The sequence below is a fragment of the Myotis yumanensis genome, unplaced genomic scaffold (assembly GCF_028538775.1).
Source record: "Myotis yumanensis isolate MYYU_CA2020_CCGP unplaced genomic scaffold, mMyoYum1.0.hap1 SCAF_1, whole genome shotgun sequence".
Taxonomy (NCBI): domain Eukaryota; kingdom Metazoa; phylum Chordata; class Mammalia; order Chiroptera; family Vespertilionidae; genus Myotis; species Myotis yumanensis.
In genome coordinates, this window is record NW_027223752.1 from 214,689,061 (window position 1) to 214,710,233 (window position 21,173).

The 21,173-nt window shown below is 40.9% G+C and overlaps 1 protein-coding gene across 9 annotated transcripts in view; it reads right to left on the minus strand.

The window, feature by feature from the left end:
* The window catches only part of LIMCH1 (LIM and calponin homology domains 1), a 311,990-nt gene that overhangs the window by 188,592 nt on the left and 102,225 nt on the right, over window positions 1–21,173 (minus strand). For all 9 annotated transcript variants that reach the window (XM_070397570.1, XM_070397534.1, XM_070397544.1 and 6 more), the window contains exon 2: window positions 597–667. In XM_070397570.1, the coding sequence (XP_070253671.1) occupies window positions 597–667 (71 nt within the window). The remainder of the gene's footprint in view (window positions 1–596; window positions 668–21,173) is intronic.

The window sequence follows — 21,173 nt, forward strand, 5'->3', positions numbered from 1 at the left end:
ACTTCAGAGGAAGTGCTTGATGCCATCATCACAGCAGCACCCTGTGACAAAGCCCAGGCTCAAAATATAGACATTAACACTGCAGTCATTGTTCATATTTGAATGTCGCCAGAAGCGCAAATTAAACATATTCCAACCAGTTCAGGGAGCAGGCCCAGCAAGGAACATCATCTGACATGTTTGAAGCTGCTGTGAGTAAACAGAAGCGCTGTTTGCACCTGGCACACACTGCTTTTGTTGGGGGGGTTGGGGCGGGGGACAAGAGGAGAAAAGCTTCTACTTTTATCACAATTCAGTCCACATCAATCCAGTTACCTGGGCCCAGATTCTCACCTGGTGAAAGTGGGTTGGAGCTGAGCAGCAGCTACCAGATACTCCTTCCTTAACTCATCTGAAATTGCCACAGTGCCCACCGCCCTACTGAACACCTACTGCCTCACCTACTTATGCTTACTGCTCAGCTCAGTGATTTTTTTATTTATTTCAGATTCAAACTGATTACATTCCAAACAAAATGCTGGAAGTTTTACCTACTAACTGAATAGCATTAATAATTTTTCTTGAATAAAAACCAACGGGATGCAGACTATACTTACTCGCAGAGAAGGATTCCGTTTTCTAGCCCTGTCCGAAAATCTTTGTCACCAAAGCTCCTGCCGGTTACTTGCTGGAAAAGAAAAAAAGAAAAAGAAAAAGAAGGCATAAATTTTTCTTTTTTAATCAGGAAGCACAGTGATTAAATGTATATATACTTAAGAACCTTGAAACAACTGGTGGCATGTTAAGAATGGGGAAAATCTGATAGGTCTGAATTTCCTTTCCATGTGTAGTTTTGCTTAGATCAGCTAATCTTAAATTTAGAGCATTTCTTTGAAGTTTTTTTTTTTTTTTTCTATTCACTACCTTTAAAAATATCTGTTCTTCCTGATAAGAGCATTACTCTTCTGTTTTGGCCATGCTAAGTCAAGGCCACAGCCTCCTTCATCCTGAGGATCCAATCCATACACTTTCAAAAAAAGCCTGCAGAAAGTGCCACCTAAGGATGAAGTATCGATTTGTTAAAATGTTAAAGGGGCAAGAGGGGAGGACACAGATCCCTAACCTGGACTGGACAGACTAACATTAAGACAGAAAGATTAAAGCTAATATCCATAATGACATAGTGTAAAAAAGGAAAATAAAGGTGGGGAAAGAATGAACGGTGACAGCACAGGACTGAGGGCCAATCTTGATGCCTTTGGCTCTCAGCTGCCCTTTGGCCTAGGCACTGGGGCATTCCTTTGTTCATTCAATATTTCTTTATCATCTACAACATGCCATGTAAATATGCATACTATAAACTCTAAAGCAACCTCTAAAATAGCAAAATCAAAAGTTATAGTCAATAAGCCAAGAAAAGAGATAAAAAGAAATCATAAAAATACTCTAACAATAAAAAAGGCAAAAACAGAAATACAGAACATGCAATAAATATAAAGCAAACGGTAATATTGTAGACTTAAACCTATCTATATCAATAAGTGCATTAAACATAAATGGCCCAAACATCCCCAATTAAATGACAGAAATTGTCAGATTGGATAAAAAAGCAAGATTCAACTATATGATGCTTATAAGAAATGAGCTTTAAATATAAAATAGAAATAGGTTAGATAGGAGAATAGAATAAGATATACCATGCTAACACTAATCAAAAGAAAGCTGGAGAAGTTACAGTAATGTCAGACAAAGGAACTTTTAGAACAAAGAATAATTCAAGGACAGAGATATTCATTTCACAATTACAAGGGGTTTAGCTCATCAGGAAGACACAATAATCCTAAACATTTTATACCTAATTTTTTTAAAAAGCTTCAAAATACATAAGCCAAAATAGATGAACCTGCAAGGAGAAATAGACAACTTCACAACTAGAGTCAGAGATGCAATATCTCTTTTTGAAAACTGATAGAACAAGCAGACAGAAAATCAATAAGGATAAAGAAGAGTTGAACAACACTATTAACCAAATGAAGTTAATTGACATTTCTAGTATACTACAATTCACAAAGCAGAATACACATTTCTCTTCTTAGGTTCACAATGAAAATTTATTGAAATAGATCAATTTTGGGGTTAATAAACAAATCTCCATAAACTTATAAGAATTCAATTCATAAAAAAGTATGTTATCTGACTGACCACAAAGAAATTAAAGCAGAAATTGACAACAGAAATATTTCTGTAATAATCCACAACTAATTTTAAACTAAGGAATACAATTCTAAACAACCCATTGATTAAAGAAGGAACCAAAAGAAATTAGAATGTATTCTGTAGTGAAGGAATATGGCAATATAAAAATCTATGAAAAGATGCTAAGGTAGTATTTGGGGAAAATATATAACACAAGACATCTAAATCAGAAAAGAACATTTCAAATCAATGAATTCTGCTTCCACGTAAGCAAATGAAACCCAAATTAGGCAGAGAGAAACATGAAAAAATGCTTTATACCAGAGTTGAAATAAATCAAATAGAAAACCAAAAGGCAATAGAGAAAAATCAATAATATAAAAAGCTGTTTCTTTGAAAGCAATAAAATGATAAACCTTCAGTCAGGCTGATAAATCTTCAGCTAATAAAACTAATAATCTCTGGTTTTCAGCCAAAAACAGAAAAACACAAATTATCCATCAGGAAAGACAGAGATGACATCATTTCATATTCTACAGACATGAAAAGGATAACAAAGAAATAGTATAAATAAATTTGTGGCAATAAATTCACCAACTTAGATCAACCCCAAAAATTCCTTGTACAAACAATCAAAGTTCATTCAGCGAAGGAACAAATAACCTTTCCTCCCCTCCACACCCCTCAAAAATGCCAGGCCCAGAAGGCTTGCCTGGTAAATTATATAAAATTAGAGGCCCAGTACACAAAATTCATGCGGGGGGGGGGGGGGGGGGGGGTGGAGAAGGGGGGAGATGTCCTGGTGGGATTGGGCCTAAATGGGCAGTCAGATATCCCTCTCACAATTCAGGACTGCTGGCTCCCAACCACTCACCTGCCTGCCAGCCTGATCACCCCCTAACCACTCCCCTGCCCGCCTGATTGATGCCTAACTGCTCCCCTGCCGGCCTGATTGCCCCTAACTGTCCTCCTCTGCAGGCCTGGTCACCGCTAACTGCTCTCCCCTGCTGGCCTGGTCGCCCCCAACTGCCCTCCCCTGCAGGCCTGGTTCCCCCCAACTGCCTTCCCCTGCAGGCCTGGTCCCCCCCAACTGCCCTCCCTTGCTGGCCTAGTCCCCCCAACTACCCTCCCCTGCAGGCCTGGTCACCCACAACTGCCCTCCCCTGCTGGCCATCTTGTGGTGGCCATCTTGTGTGTTGGAGTGATGGTCAATTTGCATATTACCGCTTTATTATATAGGATACTTAAGGAAGAAATAATGCAGTCCTACACAGACTCTTCCATACAACTGAAGAGGAAAGAATACAATTCATTCTATTTGGCCAACATTACCCTGCTTCCAAAACCAAAGACATTACCAGACACAGAGAGAGGCCCTTCTCCATTTATTGAGCAATGATGATGAGTGGGGCCTAAAGATAGAAACTCAAATGAGACACGACCACCATATACGGAAAGCTCAAAGACTGGTGAAGGAAGCAGATTTCTGAACTTTTACCATCAATAGAAGGTAACATAACTATTAAGATTATAAGAAAATATTGGTAGACACAGACCACCTAAAAGGCCCATAAACTATTTAAAATTGTCTTGCACGTGATGCATAGTCACTAAAAATTTTCAAGTAGAGTTCATTTAATAATCCAATGTCAGCATGCTAATCAAAATGCTCCAACTTGTAGTTTGATTAAATTCAATCTCCTAGACCCGTGGTTGGCAAACCGCGGCTCTCGAGCCACATGCAGCTCTTTGGCCCCTTGAGTGTGGCTCTTCCACAAAATACCACGTGCGGGCACGCACGTACAGTGCGATTGAAACTTCGTGGCCCATGTGCAGAAGTCAGTATTTTGTGGAAGAGCCGGTATTTTGTGGAAGAGCCACACCCAAGGGGCCAAAGAGTCGCATGTGGCTCATGAGCCGCGGTTTGCCGAGCCGCGGTTTGCCGACTACTGTGGACCTAGACTCCCAATGTGGAGACGGAAATAGGCACCATGCATTTGGAGGAAGGTGCTTATTTCCACCTTTGTTCCCCATTCTTTGCTTCCTTCCCTCCCCCCTTTCATGTGTCCGTCCATTAGGTCCTAGCATAGCCTTCACATTGCTCTCCACTGATCAAATGCCATCCATTCTTCTAAGCCCAGGTCATTGAGTACAGAGCTACCTGGATCTTTGTTAGGAAGGTCAACAGCTATTCTGAATAGACTCCAGAAATTCAACCAGAAGGTTGCCACTAAAAAGTCTGGTCCTTAAACCAACAGCAGCATCTTCACCTAAAATTAATATTAAAAAACACTCTCATTTCTCCCACTCCTTCCAAGACCTACTTAATCAGAACCAGCATTTTAAAAAGACGTCCATGTGATTCATATACAGAGTAATTTTTACTAAATTTACTAAACTAAGCCAGCAGTTACAAATCAGAAAGGTAGGACCTCCCATTTGGAATTGAGATTTTGGATGACCTGTCCCAACAACTCCTCTCCGCATCATCTTTATGATGTGTTTACAGTATCAAACATTGTATATTTAACTCCAAAGACTGCTAATTACTGTTCCCTTCATGACACTATAATCCACTGCTATGAAAAAAATAGCTGCCAAGAATCAACTACCATCTCCCAAGTGCATGAGCACGGGAAGAGAAAAGTGACTGCCCAAAACTCTTCACTAACCGTCCCATCTGGATCCTGACTGACTGAGGACTCTCAGGAACCTTTCAGACAAGATACCAGCCAAGCCATCACATTGGGATCACTCCCCAAAGACACAGAGCAGGATGGAAAGATTAGTAGAGCAATAAAAGAGCCAGAGATGGGTTCCTGGGTCATGGGGTGGATGGAGAGAGAGCCTGAGTTCAGGAGCATTCAGAGGCTAGCAGGGAAGAGCAGAATGAAATGTCAGGAGCACTTGGTCATCCCCCCAAATTCTTCTCTCCACACCTTGCTGATCCTCACCCATTTGATCAATTAATCCTTGCAACTCCATTTTTGCAATTGTTCAGCTTAGTCTTGCTTGATCCTGATCTTTCACACCCAAGCATACCCACCAACCAATCCTGCTGATTCTCCCTTCAGAATTTAGCCAGAACCCAATCACTTCTCACTGCCTTCACTCTACCACCTTACTGCATCATCTTATACCTAGCTAAGACTCTCTTAATAGCCTCACTGCTTTCACCTTCACCTCCCTTCTATCTATTCTCAACATCGTAGCTAGGGTAACCCTGTAAAGTTAGATCTTGCCACTACTGTACTCAAAACTCCCAATGCCTTCCCATCTCACGCACAGCAAAAGGCAAAGCTCCTACAGTTCCCTGAAGGCATTCAACATAAAAACAAATGAGCAGCCATGGCCTGAGTTTCTCAGTGGTTAGAGCATCGGCCCACAAACTGAAGGGTCACAGGTTTGATTCCCAGTCAAGGGCATGTACCTGAGTTGTAGATTCCATCCTGGTTGGGGTATGTGCGGGTGGCAACCAATCAATGTGTCTCTCTGTGTTTCTCACCTCTCTCTCTCTCTCTCTCTCTCTGTCTCTCTCTCTCCCTCTATCTCTATCTCCATCTCTATCTCTATATCTATCTCTATCTATCTCTCTGTCCTGCCCTCCCTCCCTTCCAATAACTCTCTCTAAGAATCAGTGGGGAAAAAATATCCTCAGGTGAGGATTAAAAAAAAACAAAATCAACAACAATAACAAAAAACAAGCAAAAAACAAACAACAGCAACAACAAAACACCAAAAAACTAACTGTAGCACATGGGCAAAACTATGAGATAACCCCATGATTTTAAGGGGGGCATAATGAATCTCCCCATTCAAGGGGATCCTCAGAAGTACTTATGTTGGCAATTATGTCACCAAAATATTACTAACCAAAATATTTGTTGGAGGGACATGTAAGTGTCAGATAAAAACATTCAATGAATGGATGTTTATCAAAACTTTGATGGTTTTAAAGGAAGAGAAAAGATTTCATGTACCTTAGCAATTAAACCCAAAGCAGAAGCAAGAGGACATCATGATGTGTTATCACACTATTTTATTCAAGTAATTACTGAAGAAGCTCATCTATATTTTGGTTTCTTTCCCAGAGAACTAAACAGTAATTATGTTTCTGAGTTTGTCCATATTAATGGCACGGCTCTAAACAACTCAAATAACTGAAATATGAAGGAGTATAAAAAAAAGTCTAGTAAAGAAAACCACACAACTTATGGAAACATTTTTATGATGTGTTTATCATGTAACACATTATGTAGCATGGTGCTATACTTCACTAATTACTGCGTTACCATTGTTATTATTTAATTGCCATGAACAGGCAAAGACTGCCAAGAATCACTCTCTCAGCCTGATCATTACCATTTAAACAAATTGTATTTCAGAAATGTTTTCATTAAGCTTCAGTGTTGTTTTGTTAAGCAATCTGGTGGATATAATACAGACTATTAATAAACTGAAGGAATGGAGATTTTAACTAAATTTTTGAAAGCTTATTATAATGATCTTAAGATGAGATTCTATTGGCTGACAAAATACTGGTTTCTGGATTTGAGCAATTAAAAAAAATTAGTAGTTTTTTTACTCAACTTTTGAAAGGCATGGATATTTTCTCTCAATTGTTGTACAAAACAGGTACAGAAGGTTGTGATTTCCGCCTATAAACACTAAATGGACATCACCTCTCTTTAAGTGTCTGGAGAAGATTTGTGGCTCATTATGTCCAATTATCTTCTGATCATATTTGACTTATTTAACAAGAAGAAAATTTCTGCATATTTTATACCTGAATTGTAAAATAAAGCAGAATAGAATTGCTCTTATTTTTCACATTTATTGAGAATAAATTAACTGCTATTTCTGTCTCCTTCCTGGGGTTGCTAGAAAAGTCAAGTCAAGATTCTATTGAAACTCTTTGTAAACATCTGAGCAAGAATTAGCAATCAACCAATCGGTCATCTACTGAATACCTATTTCATGCCAGGCGGTGTAATAGGTGTAAGACTAAAATAACAAGAAGATCTGGAGCCTACCCAGTAAGAATCCACAATCCAGAGGGAAAGATAAAACATTACAATGTAGTAGGTGTTGATAGAGAAACATGGAAAGAGATCCACAGGAACATGGAGGAAGCAATACATGCAAGTTGCATGACTGAAGCAATAGTTGATTGATAAATAGTTCACATTCATATACCAACTACCATATGCCCTCACTGTTCTAAATGCTTGTCACATAGTAATTTATTCAATCCTCATAACAACTCAATGAGGTGGGTCCGATTATTATCATCTCCTGTTTAAAGTCAAGGAAACCTAGACACAAAGGGGGTAAGTAACTTGTGCGAGGACACAAAGCAAGTAAATAGCAGAGCCTGGACTTGAGCCCAGGTAGTGTGACTGCAGAGTTCATGCTCCTGAGCATGATTCTGTGCAGCATCTGAGCAAAGGAATGAACACTCTCTGCCCAAGTCAGTCAAGGAAAGCCTTTGAGGGGCTGACATTTGAGTTGGTTCTGAAGGATAAGAAGGGATTCCCCAAAGGAAGGAGATAAAGTAGGGCACTCCAGGCAGACAGAAAGGCCTGTACAAAGGTTTCTTTGAACAAAGAGGGAAAGTTGTAAGGGCTGAGCACAGCGGGCAGGCAGGGAGGGAGGAGGGGGTGGTAAGAAATGAGGTGCCAAAGTAGGCATGGCCCAGGTGGTAAGGAACCTGTGTGTCAGAACTATGGCTTATACTTGATCCTGAAACAAAAGAGGTGCCACAGGAGATGGGGGTAAGGAAGGGATTCTTCCCATCATTCTCCCCATTTCCCACCAACTCCCCATTCCTAAAGAGAATGACTTCACATGATCTCACTCATTTATGGATAATAAAGACCATTATAAACTGATGAACAAAAATGGATACAGAGGCAGACTGTCAAACTACAGTGGGAAGGCTGGGAAGGGTTGGGGGGTGGGAGGCGGGAATAAGAGATCAACCGAAGGACTTGTATGCATGCATATAAGCATAACCAATGGACACAAGACACTGGGGGATAGGGAGGCTGGGGGAATGTCAAGGGGAGGGGGGGAAGGAGACATATGTAATACTCTTAGTAATACTTTAAGCAATAAAACAAAATTTAAAATAAATAAATAAATAAATACACCAAAAATAAAAATAAAAAGAATGACTTTTGCTTGGTGCTCACAAGTAATTCCACTCAGACTTTCCCACCCCCATATTATAGCCCAATGACCTCACTGTTGGGATCACACTGAGATTGAGACCATCTGGCCCAACTTTCCACTGGACCATCACCCCTGCTCACATTGCTCTATATACCATACCTGCATCTACCTTTTCATCTTTTCCTGCCAGCTCAAAAGAAAAAAATATACTTCCTCTTTCCTCTATCAAAGCTCTGGATCCTGTTCTTTCTCATCCCCAGGTGCTGCCTTTATCTCAACCTTACCCCTTGGTTCATAATATCCTTCATCTCTCTGCTGGTAGCACAACAAGTTCCCTCTTTTCCTAAAAAACCTAATTCAATCCCAACCTCTTTAACCACCATCCCAGTTTCTCTTTCCTTTGATAGTCCAAGCTCCCTCTGTGAGTACCCTGAACCCATTCCCCTTATCTTCATAGCTTAGCCACTTCATAGCTTTAGCCACGAGCTGGCCTCTTTTAATTCACTGAAAATTCTTAAAGGGTTAAGAGCTGAGAACCATGATTTTGACTCTGAGATACACCAACATAAGCTAAATCATAAGCAGATTGATGAACGTCTACCAACCCTTAGCTTCCCTACTTACAAAATAGTAATTGTATCTATTCCAAAGTTTTGCATAAAGAGTAAATGAACTAGTATATGTCAAACCCTTCCCATAGTACTTGACCCATATTCAGAGCTCAGTAAATTTCACTGTCAACATTGGCAATAATGCTAGAATTGTCATAAATTTCATCCTTGATTTCTCCCTTTCCAATATTCTCAGCAGGTCCTTCCGCAATGGTTTAATGATGCCATGCTTTACTGGTTCTCCTCTTAAGTTCCAATATTGCCTAAAAGACATATTCTCCTTTGACCTGAATCAAGGTCTCAGCAGCAGGATAGTAAACCACTCCCCCCTTTCCAATCACTTGTCTCTCCCAGGCCTCCTCACCACCAAACACTCCTGGCTTTTTCTCTGCCTCATTGAATAAATACTCTTTTCTCTGCTGCCTTGGGTACTTGTACTCCATTCATTTCCTAATGTAAAACATGGTTTTTTCTCTCCTTTCTTCATTTTCCTTTGTTCTCTTTCCAACCACACATTCCCCTTCCCTGGATAGTCCCATACCCTTAAATATCTCATATATGATAATTCAGACATTTTTATGAATTTAACTCTCTTGCCTCTAATTACCCTGCATATGATAACGCACACATTTCTCTATATGGCTCTGACCCTTTTCCCCTGAAGTCCAGAAACAAATATCCAATTTCTTACTCAACCTCTCCACTTGACTACCTAATAAACATGTCACACTTAAGATCAAAACAAAATTCATAATATCTGTCCCCTGATCCAACCTGTTGTTCCACCTCTCTGGTCTTCTCCATATCCATGTATGGCACCACCATCTCCATCCCCAGTAACACAGAGGTGCATTCAAACCATCAAGAAGAACAATGATCCTCCCTCCACAATATATTTAAGATTTGTCCTTTCCCTCTGTCTCTACATGACCACACTAGTAGCAGCAGCCGCCCTGCTTCCACGCTGGCCCCCGCGCACACCATCTCTCACACAGCACCCAGGAATCTTTCTATCGATCCATCTCGTGTCCCTTCTCATTACACCAGCGTAAGTCCAAATATATTCACAACCTCTTCATTTGACAGATGAGAAAAATAATGTCCTGCAAATGAAGTGACTAGCTCAAGGTCATAGAGCTAGCTATCAGCAAGGAAGACTAGACTCAGGTCTCCCTTACCCATGCCAGAACTTCATCGCCCCCAACACTGCCTTCAGGAAGCACTTCTTTTTGTGGCACTGATATTGCTACACTCTCTTTAACAGCAATAGCTCCTTACATCTATTCCGTTTGGCTTGGCAAAGAAACAGCACAGAAGTTCAGGCCTGAGGTTACTTAATCAACATTATCAGACCATGATCCTCTCCAGCACTAGCTCTGAGTGCTTAACAGTGAGGATAATAGGATGCAATCTGCAGAATCCATTTATATTTTCATCGTGTCATCAGAAAGCCAGAAGGCGCTGTTTATAGCCACAGATTGACAGACTCCACTAAAAAAATCTAATTAAGAATACAGGCAGTGCTCAAACGCACCCTGGGAGCATTAAATCCTCTCATTCAGCCTTGGTGCGCTCTCGACACAGAAAATGGGTCAGTCCAGGAGCATGTGAGTGGGTTCAGCAGCAACTGTGGCTGCACATCCTCAAGCTGTTCTTGCCTTCCAAAGAGCCCGAACAGATGCTACAAAGAGAGTCAGACAACACTCAAAGTGAGCTTCCACACAGCATAACGTGGTAGCGGCTGATTTGAGAGCAAAGAGAAAGAAGAGTCCAGAAAGAAAATGCTCGTGGAGTCGTTCTGGGCTCTGTGTGTTTTCTCCATTTCAAGGAGTAGGGACCTGCAGCAGCCACAGTGTTCCTTTTACCTGGGTACCATGTAGCTCCACTAACTTGGGCAAATCAGTGTATGGAACTGTCATCTGGTCCTCAGCACAGTGAGATGTAAGACAATTGAATTAGGCAAACCTGGAGCCAAAGTTCAGGTCTGACACTCGGGGGCTGTGTGACACTGGACAAATGGCTTCATTTCTCTGAGCCTGCACCCTCATCTTTAAAAGATGGTTGTAGGAGCCTGTTTTATGAGGTTGTTAGAGGTGACAAATCATGAGTGGAAAGATTTAGGAGGACACTGACTACTGATTGGAAGGTCTATCAGTGTGGTTCTTTTGCCCAAGCTTCATGGTTACAATTTTTGTTCAAAAGAAAGGGAGTATAGTTGAGGCAGGTTTGCCACTGCACTGATGGACCTGGGACTGTGGGTCTGGGTACAAAATCGCACAGGGAAGCCGATGTGATAACCGCCCACACACTGTCCAGGTGAAGAGAGGCCATGAGGAAACAACTGTACATATTCAGAATATGACACATTTTATGAGGAAATTGGCCTTAAATATGCCAATGTCGTGACGAAAAGTGGAGGGTTGCTATTCCAAAATAAAAGACTTAAGAGACATACAACCAATTGCCCTGCATGCTCCTTAGTAAAATCTTAATAGAACCTTTACAGATGACACTTTGGGCACAATTGCAGAACCTGAATACACACTGGTCATTTGATAATATCAAGGGCTTCACTTTATTAACAGTGACAATGACATGGTGGCTATGTAGGAGAATGTTCTTAAATTTCGCAGATGCACAACAAAATATTTAGAGCAAAAGGGGTCTGATGTCTGTAATTTATTTTGAAATGGTTGGAAATTTCCAGGGATATGTGTGAATGTGTGCATGTATGTTTGTGTAAGAAGTAAATATAGAAAATGTTAACAATTATTGAAACTAGACAGTAGGTATATGGGTTTCCTTGATTCAATTCCTTCCTACCTTCCTCCCTCTGTCCCTCCATCCCTCCCTTTACCCCTCCCTCCCTTCCTTTCTTTCTTTTGAATGTTTCCAAATATTCATAACAAAATGCTGTCAGGGACTAGGGCTGAAAGTCCTTCAGCTGCCCAGGGAAAATACTCAGGTTAACCTGTTCAATTCCAGCTCATTTATTTCTAGGAGCATTTGCTCATATTTGTTTTCACTGATGAGAGTCACTTATCAGTTCACTATCAATCATTTCATTTATATTCCACCCATACTCTCAACTGCTCACCACACAGAAATGGCACTTGCCAGCCATTGGATCAGCATGACGTTAGCAATGAGGATGGAAGGAAGGAGGGGTCAAACCTTCCCAATTTTGGCCAAGAACTGGAACTAGAGGCTCTGCCAAGTACACACAGTCCAGTGACAGCTGTGGAGCTGTGTGAAGAACTGATCAATTTCACCATTTGATATTCTAATAACTGAATCATTTTTAGTTAAGAATCCAAAGTAACCACAAAACTGTTGTACTTCGTCAGGACTTGGCATTTAAAAAGGCATCAAAGTCAAGTTAGAAAGCTACTAGAATTCATCCAAACAAGTTATTAGGTTCCCAAATGAAAACAAACCGTGGTGAAATGTCATCATACAGACAGGATGATCACATTCTAAACAGCCTCTCCTTTAAAAAGTTGGTACGACTTGGGCAACACAACTATGAAGGCCAGCAAGAAAGTGATCAGCATAAAATGAGAGTGACTTTGAGAAGGAGGGAGGAATTATGACAGGGCCCAGGGTGGGCTTCCAGGGTGGCACAATCCTACTTCATGAGTTGGATCCACTTCTTGATCCAGTAATTCTAAGGCTGTTCACCTTAAATAAGAAACTAAGTTATGTATTTGTTTTATGTGGTTTTCTGTAATTGTGTTATATTTTACAATTAAAACGATTTAAAAGGAGGGCTGGGAATATGTAGGTTAATCTCCATATTGGCTCAACCTCACTTTTTTTTCTCTCATTAGCCACTAAAGCCATTTCCATTTGTTTTAGTCAGAAAATACTTTGTAGTGAGAAAACACCACTTTTAATATATATATATTTTATGATTTTTTACAGAGAGGAAGGGAGAGGGATAGAGAGTTAGAAACATCAATGAGAGAGAAACATCGATCAGTTGCTTCCTGCACACCCCCTACTGGGGATGTCCCTGCAACCAAGGTACATGCCCTTGATTGGAATCGAACCTAGGACCCTTCAGTCTGCAGGCTGACGCTCTATCCACTGAGCCAAACTGGTCAGGGCTAGAAAACACCACTTTTAAAAGGTTTTTCATTCAAATGAAAAACGAGTTTTTCAAATGAGTTTGCTATTCAAATGGCTGTAGGTAGGCACTTGGGATTGGGAATGGCCATAGTGCCCCTCACCTCATCTTCCATCAATGGTTCCTTTGTTTGGATCACACAGTTGTCTAGCGACACCTTGTCAGGCTTGGTCAGAGGCCCAAAGTCAAGATAACTAGGTCCTAGTCACAGTTCTGCTAATAACCAAGCACTTCCAGCAAATCACTTCACTCTCTTAGTCTCAGACAGCTCCACCCAAAGCTACTGACTCTCTGAGACCTCTTCCCCCCTAGCCTTTCACCTGGACATTTTGATGACAATAGGACAGCATCATTTATTAAATCTTAATCCACTCACACTTTCCTCAGCTCCCCAACGTGGTAGTTAGGCTACCGGAGCTGGTTACACAGATTGTTCTCTGGACCAGGGGCCCCGGCTGAGGAGACAAGCTATGGCTAAAGCCAGCCTGAGCGCTCTTTGTCAAGCCATTCAAACTCTTCTAAAGGAAGAGTCCCATTTTCCTAAATCACACAGCACCACTCTCTGTACCCATGCCCATAAGGCCCACCCTGAGGTGTCATTTTGAGTTTACGCAAAGGTACTCAGTGGGTTGTCAGAGGCCCTGATATAAGTACTGCTATTATCGCTGTTATCCAGATAAACTGAAATACAGACCATTAAGTAATTTGCCCAGTTTCATAGAGCTGGCAGGTGGCAGAGCCAGACTCTAATCTGGACAGTCTGATTCCTGACCTATGTTCTTAACCAGCAGGCTATGTCACCTAAATATATCTGTGTCTCTGCTGACTTCCCCCTATTGTCAGTTAAATTGTAAATAAAGACCTGACTTCCCATGGCCTGTGCCACCTTCTCTCTTCTATGCTCCTTTCCCTTAAACTGTGGAATAAAAAATAAACCCCCCAAATCTAGACATTTGTCAAAATGTCTGTACATTTATGATCAATTCACGCAATACCATGGGGTGAAATAATAACCATTTTTGTGATGTCACTGGAACTTTAGCTCTATATTTTAAAAATCATCACAAATATCCAAAGAATCCAAATTAAAACAATCCTACATACAATTTGACCCTCTATTGAATGAAAAATAAATATCCACTAGTGGGGAGTGAGGGGGACAAGAAGAAAGGAAGACAAGATGCCTCATTAAGGCCCTTAGGCATTTCCATAACAAAACATTTCCCTATGTATCTTCCTCTGGTTCTTTAAACTCACAAATAATGTGTTATAGCAGGAAATCTGTTCTTCTGGCTGGTTTGTGATGAAGACTGAGGGTGGTCCTCCCAGCACCCTGGGATGCCATTCATCGCTGGGCCTCACTGACACTGCAGTGTGGTGGCTGCCTAACCCCCTCCCTCAAGAAAGCAACACCATCTTTGCTTCTACTGGAGTGAACATCACCCAGGCCTGTACTCAGCTCCCTCACCTCTTCCTATACAGTGTGCACATCAGCAAGGAGTCCTATCTTGCAGGTGTTACAAAGAACAATGCAGCCCTGGACTACAGAGAAATTAAAGAAAAACAGGCAGGCTAGTCGTTATAAACCTAATAGGTGAGAGCCACGTTAAATCAAAAACCAACAACCAACAACGGGACCTTCTGACCACACAGCATCTTGAAATACTTCATTAATGAAAAGATAGGGGAGAGGAAAAAAGGTCTAAAAGGTAGCTGTGTTATTGTTAGAATACATACTATGTTCTAATAGGTCCTTGGCTTTTTTGGGGTTTTTTAAACCCCTTATAATCAAGTCATGTTGAGAGACGGCTTAGAACCAAAGGTTCCGCTAAATCAGTGATTCTCAACCTTACTAATGCGGCGACCCTTTAATACAGTTCCTCATGTTGTGGTGACCCCGCAATTTCATTGTTACAAATTGAACATAATTAAAGCATAGTGATTAATCACAAAAACAATATGTAATTATATATGTGTTTTCCGATGGTCTTAGGCGACCCCTGTGAAAGGGTCGTTCAACCCCCAAAGGGGTCTCGACCCACAGGTTGAGAACCGCTAAATGCTTAACTTTGGTTCTTACTGAGTCGGGGAGGGGAGCCCTGATGTGTATCATTTGCCAATCTCCCCCCTATAAAAACTCCCACCACAGGTGATTTCAAGTTCACCCTGATGTCAACAAACACAGAAGGAGAAGGAGATGCATGGTCCTCTCTCCTGAGCCTTGTGATCTGGCTCCAAAATACCACTGCGGACTCGCAATGTGCATTGCATACACATCAGGTCCTCGAATAGCATCGTGACGTTTCATTATAACATTGATGACATGCCGTAGGTACTTAAAACATGTTTACATCAAATAGCCTATGGTAAAATCAGTTCCACTATATGTTGTCTTGCTTAGCGTGGCAGAACCTATAACAATGTTAAATGAGGACCTACTGTCCATTATGAGGCTGATAGCTTAAATGTAGTGTTTTAAATGTATTACAACTTCTAAGTATCCATGATATTGACAATTTCTCAAATAATCATTGAAAAAAAAGCATATATCTATGTCAACATTTAAATGCCTCTAAACTTTCATTTGCTCTTGTTCATAAATAGTCAACATCTTACAGAAATACATTTCATGGTCAAGTAAGTTTGGGGAATGCTGTGTGTGTGTGTTTTAAATATATATATATATATATATATATATATATATATATATGGTGATGTATTTTTGTTTTTCAACTTTGAACTACTCAGAGCTACTCTGATGCTATAACTTATGCTTTCAGATAGCTTTTGCCAGTTTCCTGGCTAAGGAAGCAAAAGGTCTCTACTAAATTCCTGAAAATTGGAGCAATAACAATAGTCTAAAGAATAGGCTTGTCTCAAACTTTTAAAATTAAATCTAAAAACCTTACTTTTGTCCTGCCGAAGTAAGTATTTCCTAGCTGTGGAATATGCTCTGGTTCTCGAAAGCTTGCCCGCTCTCTAGTCTTAAATTTGAAAACATATTTATTTCTTCCTCCTCCCCTTATAGGAGAGCCAAGAATTATATATAGCAAAGCGAATAACTTCCTAGTGTGCAGTGATATAATTTTTAACTAAATAAGTTTTAGGCAATTAACCAGGCTATAATAACCTTTTAGAGAAAAGGTTATGAGAAAAACACAGCCCACTTCCAACAAAAGGACACAAACTACCCAAATGAGGGTGTTGCCCACACTGCTCAGGAAGTGCTAAGCACACAGAACTAGCAGAGCAGACCAGTTGCTGTCTCACCACTGATTGACACAGAGAGCTGTTGTTTGCAAAAGGAAGAGCGGAGGACTAAGGCTGTTTGCAACAATCAACAGCTCTGTTCTTTTTTTTTTTTTAATTGCTAGGACACCTGCTGTCTCAGTCTTTAGCCTCATCCATTATGCAACATGTTGGTGGTGATGGGACTGGGATATGCCATTGCACACAATGACAAACCTGAGGAAAGACAAAGGAGCAGACCCAGCACCTCAGAGAACACGCAGCAAATAATCCACACATTTCCTCTTCCCACTCTCAGGATCACAGGTCCTTCCAAGATTCACTCTCACTCAAATTCATGGAGTCACCATTTTATAGCATCGGGAGGAGTGAAAATGCAAAGACAATACTCGTTCTTCCCATGATGTCCTTATGGGATTTAATTATGATTTCATGGGGATTCCCCTCCCATATTTATCTTCTGGCCCAACCCAGAGAGGAACTTCAGAAGCATTTCCCAGAGTGTCCCATAGAGTCCTAGTTCCACAGGATGTTGAGATGTGATGTGGAAAAGGGCTCCATAGTCAAGTAAGTTTTGAGAATGCTGTTTTTCTTTAAAAATATAGTGTTTGATGTATTCTTTTCCAACTTTGAGCTTCTCAGAGCCAATAATATGCCAATGTGCAGTGAGGTCCTCCAGTGAGGGATAAAATAGTGTTTCCCAGTGGCTCTGAGCAAAACGTCCTTTTGAGAAAAGTCTCTGATGGGTGGGACCAGTGTTCGGGGAACATGCATTAGGAAACTGGTGTTCTGCAGAATTAGTTAACTCATAGCCTGGGGGACTAACAGGCCCTCCTGCGTATTCTTTGGCCTTTACTGTATTGGATCACCTGGTACTTTCAATAATTGTAATAAGCTGCCCTGATTTTAAAAATCAAAAGAGCTAATATTTAAACAACAAAAAAGCTTTTTATTGCTTCTCTTGAAGAAAAAAAAAAGTGGGTAATGGTGCTCATTGTGCCCATAGACTTGCCGTTTCTGTGCAGAATAGTTTAAACCATAAAGAAAATTTTAAAACACCATATAAGACATCCTGTTTATAGTAAAGTTAAGGAAAGAAAAATTACAAATGCACTTACTTATGTATAAATTTCCAGAGAAGTGAAATGCTATAAGGCAAGTGAGAATGGGATATTAATGAATTCTTCTGAACAGCTGGGAGGATGTGATTGGAAGGGAGAAAGGAGGGATGTGTGCAGAGCTAAAGGAAATTCCAAGACACAGCACAGGCTGAAATTAATGTCATAAAAATAGATCAGAGGGAGAGAACCAAGATGGTGGCATAGGTAAACACCTGTACTTGCTGCCTCCCACAACAACATCAAAATTACAACTAAAATACATAACAACTATCATCCAGAACCGCAGGAAAGCTGGCTGAGTGGAAGTACTACAGCTAGAGAGGTAAAGAAGAAAGCTCATTGAGACTGGTAGGAGGTGTGGAGGTATGCCGCTTTTTTAATTGGAAAGGAGATACAAGCTCCTGCTTGCTCTGAGCTCCAGTGCTGGGCAAGACTCTGGGGGGCCTAGACACATACGGGGAGAAACTGGACTGTCTGGCATTGAGGCAGGAATGTGGGGGTGGCTTTCTTCCAGACAAAGGTGCTCACAATGGTCATTGTTCCTGTGCTGGGACCTCCCCGGTGCAGAACTGACTGGCAGCCATTTCTGTTTGCTCCACCCTGGAGATTCTTTGAGACCCTGCCCTACCCAATTTACAACCCCATCCAAGCTGTGTGCAGTAGCTTTTGCATATGAATGGCCTATCCTTTCTTAGCCTAAAACCTGTTAAACAAGCTGCAGCTGGGTAAGGGAGCCCCAAAGCTATCAAGAGAAGGCCCAAGGCCAGCACCAGCAGCAGCCTGCCTTGCTTCACAGCTGGGCCTCATCTGGTCTCTTCCAAACCCCATACAACCAGGAGGAATCTGCAGATCTCTCTGTAGCTCTTGCGTGGTGGCCCCAGGCAGTGGCTGACTTTGCACCTCCTTAGAGATTCAAGAGCCAGTGTACCCAGTGGTCAGTGTGAGACCATACCAGATTACAACTCTTCACCTCCATAAGCGACACACTCAAGGGGCAGACTCAGTGAGCACCAAAGCCCCACTGAAGCAAGTCCTGACCCATCAGGGTGTCTCCTGCACAGCAGGTCCTCAAGCCAATTGGCCTGGAGGTCAATTCCTCCCAGTGATACCAACAACAATCAAGGCTCAATTACAACAAGACTGTGCACACAGCCCACAAAGGGGTGCACCAAGAGTGTGTCCACCTCAGGTGACTGGGGAGGCTGAGCCCCTCTATCAACTACTATACAAGGCCACTCTATAGGACACCTACTACACAAGGCCACTCTATCAACTCAAGGAGACTTAGCAGCTTCCCAGTACATAGAAACAAACACAGGGAAGCAGCCAAAATTCAGAGACAAAGAAACATGCCACAAGTGAAAGAATGGGAGAAAGCAAACTACTGGATATAGAGTTCAAAACCACAGTTATAAGGTTACTCAAGAATCTCCCAGAAATCTCTAAGGAACTTAGTGAGAACTTCAAGGATCTTAGTGAGAATGCCAAAAAAATGGAAAAGGACCAGTCAGAAATTAAGCATACACTGACTGAAATAAAGAATAATATACAGAGATTTGACAGAAGACTAGAGGATCCCAAAAATCAAGTCAAAGATTTGAAATACGAAAAGGCAAAAAACACCCAACCAGAAGATCAAAAAGAAAAAAAGAATCCAAAAATATGAAGATAGTGTAAGGAGCCTCTGGGACAACTTCAAGCATACCAACATCCAAATTATGGGGGTGCCAGAAGAAGAGAGAGAGCAAGATATTGAAAATCTATTTAAAGAAATAATGACAGAAAACGTCCCCTACCTGGTGAAAGAAGTAGACTTACAAGTCCAGGAAGCACAGAGAAGCCCAAACAAGAGGAATCCAAAGAGGACCACACCAAGATGCATCATAATTAAAATGCCAAGGGCAAAAGACAAAGAAAGAATATTAAAAGCAGCAAGAGAAAAACAGTTAGTTACCCTCAAGGGAGTACCCATATGACTGTCAGCTGATTTCTCAACAGAAACTATGCAGGCCAGAAGGGAGTGGCAAGAAATGTTCAAAGTGATGAATAGCAAGAACCTACAACCAAGATTACTCTACCCAGCAAAGCTATCATTTAGAATTAAAGGTCAGATAAAGAGCTTCACAGACAAGAAAAAGCTAAAGGAGTTCATCACAACCAAACCAGTATTATATGAAATGCTGAAGGGTATTCTTTAAGAAGAGGAAGAATAAGAAAAAGGTAAAGATAAAAAATTATGAACAACAAAGTGACAACAAATACATATCTATCAACAAGTGAATCTAAAAATCAAATGAATAAAAAATCTGATGAACAGAATAAACTGGTGAATATAATAGAATCAGGAGCATGGAAATGGAGTGGACTGACAATTTTCTGGGGGAAGGGGATGTGGGGGGCGGCGTGCGGGAAGAGATTGGACAAAGATCTTATATGCATGTATGCAGTACCTATGGATGCAGACAGTGGGGTGGCAAGGGCCTGGGGTGGGGTGGGAACCAGGTGGAGGGGAGCTATGGGGGGGGAGGAGATATCTATAATAATCTGAACAAAAAAGGACTTAAAAAAATAGATCACAGGCTGCTTGAAATACAGACACAAAACGCATGTTCATTTAAATATGCTATTTAATTGAGGAACATAACAGTCAGGAATTTTAATCATTAAGTAGCTGTGAGCCACAGATGGGGTCCAATCAAGCCACTTAGTTATTATATACAATCTCTGAGAGGATAAACACTAGATATTTCTTAGCTATATGACTAAGTAATTCCCAAAACAATTTCCATCAAATGCCAGGTGCAAAAGCAATTACATCAAAATCCTCACCAGTTCCACAGACTTGTAATAGCAGGGCCTCCAAGAACCCGTGAACCAGATTGAAAATAATGCTGGAACCTCAGAGATCCTATTACTAAGAAGCAGAAATAGATTTTCAAGTGCTCACTTTGAAATATTAAGCATTGTTCCACCCAGATATTTCCACCATCCTAGAATATTTATTAAAAACCAGTTCAAAGTGAGTCAGTTTCTAAAATAAAGCTTCATTTTGCCTGAAGTCACGATGCATAGCTGTTTAATCTTTCCTTAATGTGATTACCACATCCTCAGAAACAAAAAATAAATAAAAAATATTTTCTTATTAAGAGGTCAGATCTATGATAGGAGCTTGAAACATGTTTTTTAACCTGAGTTAAAATTGAACTCTTGCTGTTCTATAATTTGTTATTTTTCACATAATGACTCTTGCAAGATTTGTACTAACAACTCAAAGCCCCAACCCTCAGACTTGATTAGTCTTCTATCTATAGTCTCAAAAGAATGCCTTATTTGAAAATCTTGGCATCCTTAGACACAAAAAAAGATCACTCTCTAAAATCATTGGAGCTACCAGAATCTCCCCTAACCTTAGCACTATTTTTTCTACCTCAAAGCAAGAACTGTCTCTCTTTCTTTCTGAGCAAATCCTTGTAACTCAGGCCCTTGTTCCTGCTTCCTCTTTCTCTGCTCTCCTCCCTTCTCTCTGCTTTGCACTGCTGACCAAACTGAGCGATCTTCAGAATACTTCTTTGCATATGGCAGTCCTGATTCAAGTATTTTAAAAGGTTTCCTACTGCCTTGAGCTCAAGCCCTAACTCCTTACCAGGGGTGGGCAAACTTTTTGACTCGAGGGCCACAATGGGTTCTTAAACTGGACCGGAGGGCCGGAACAAA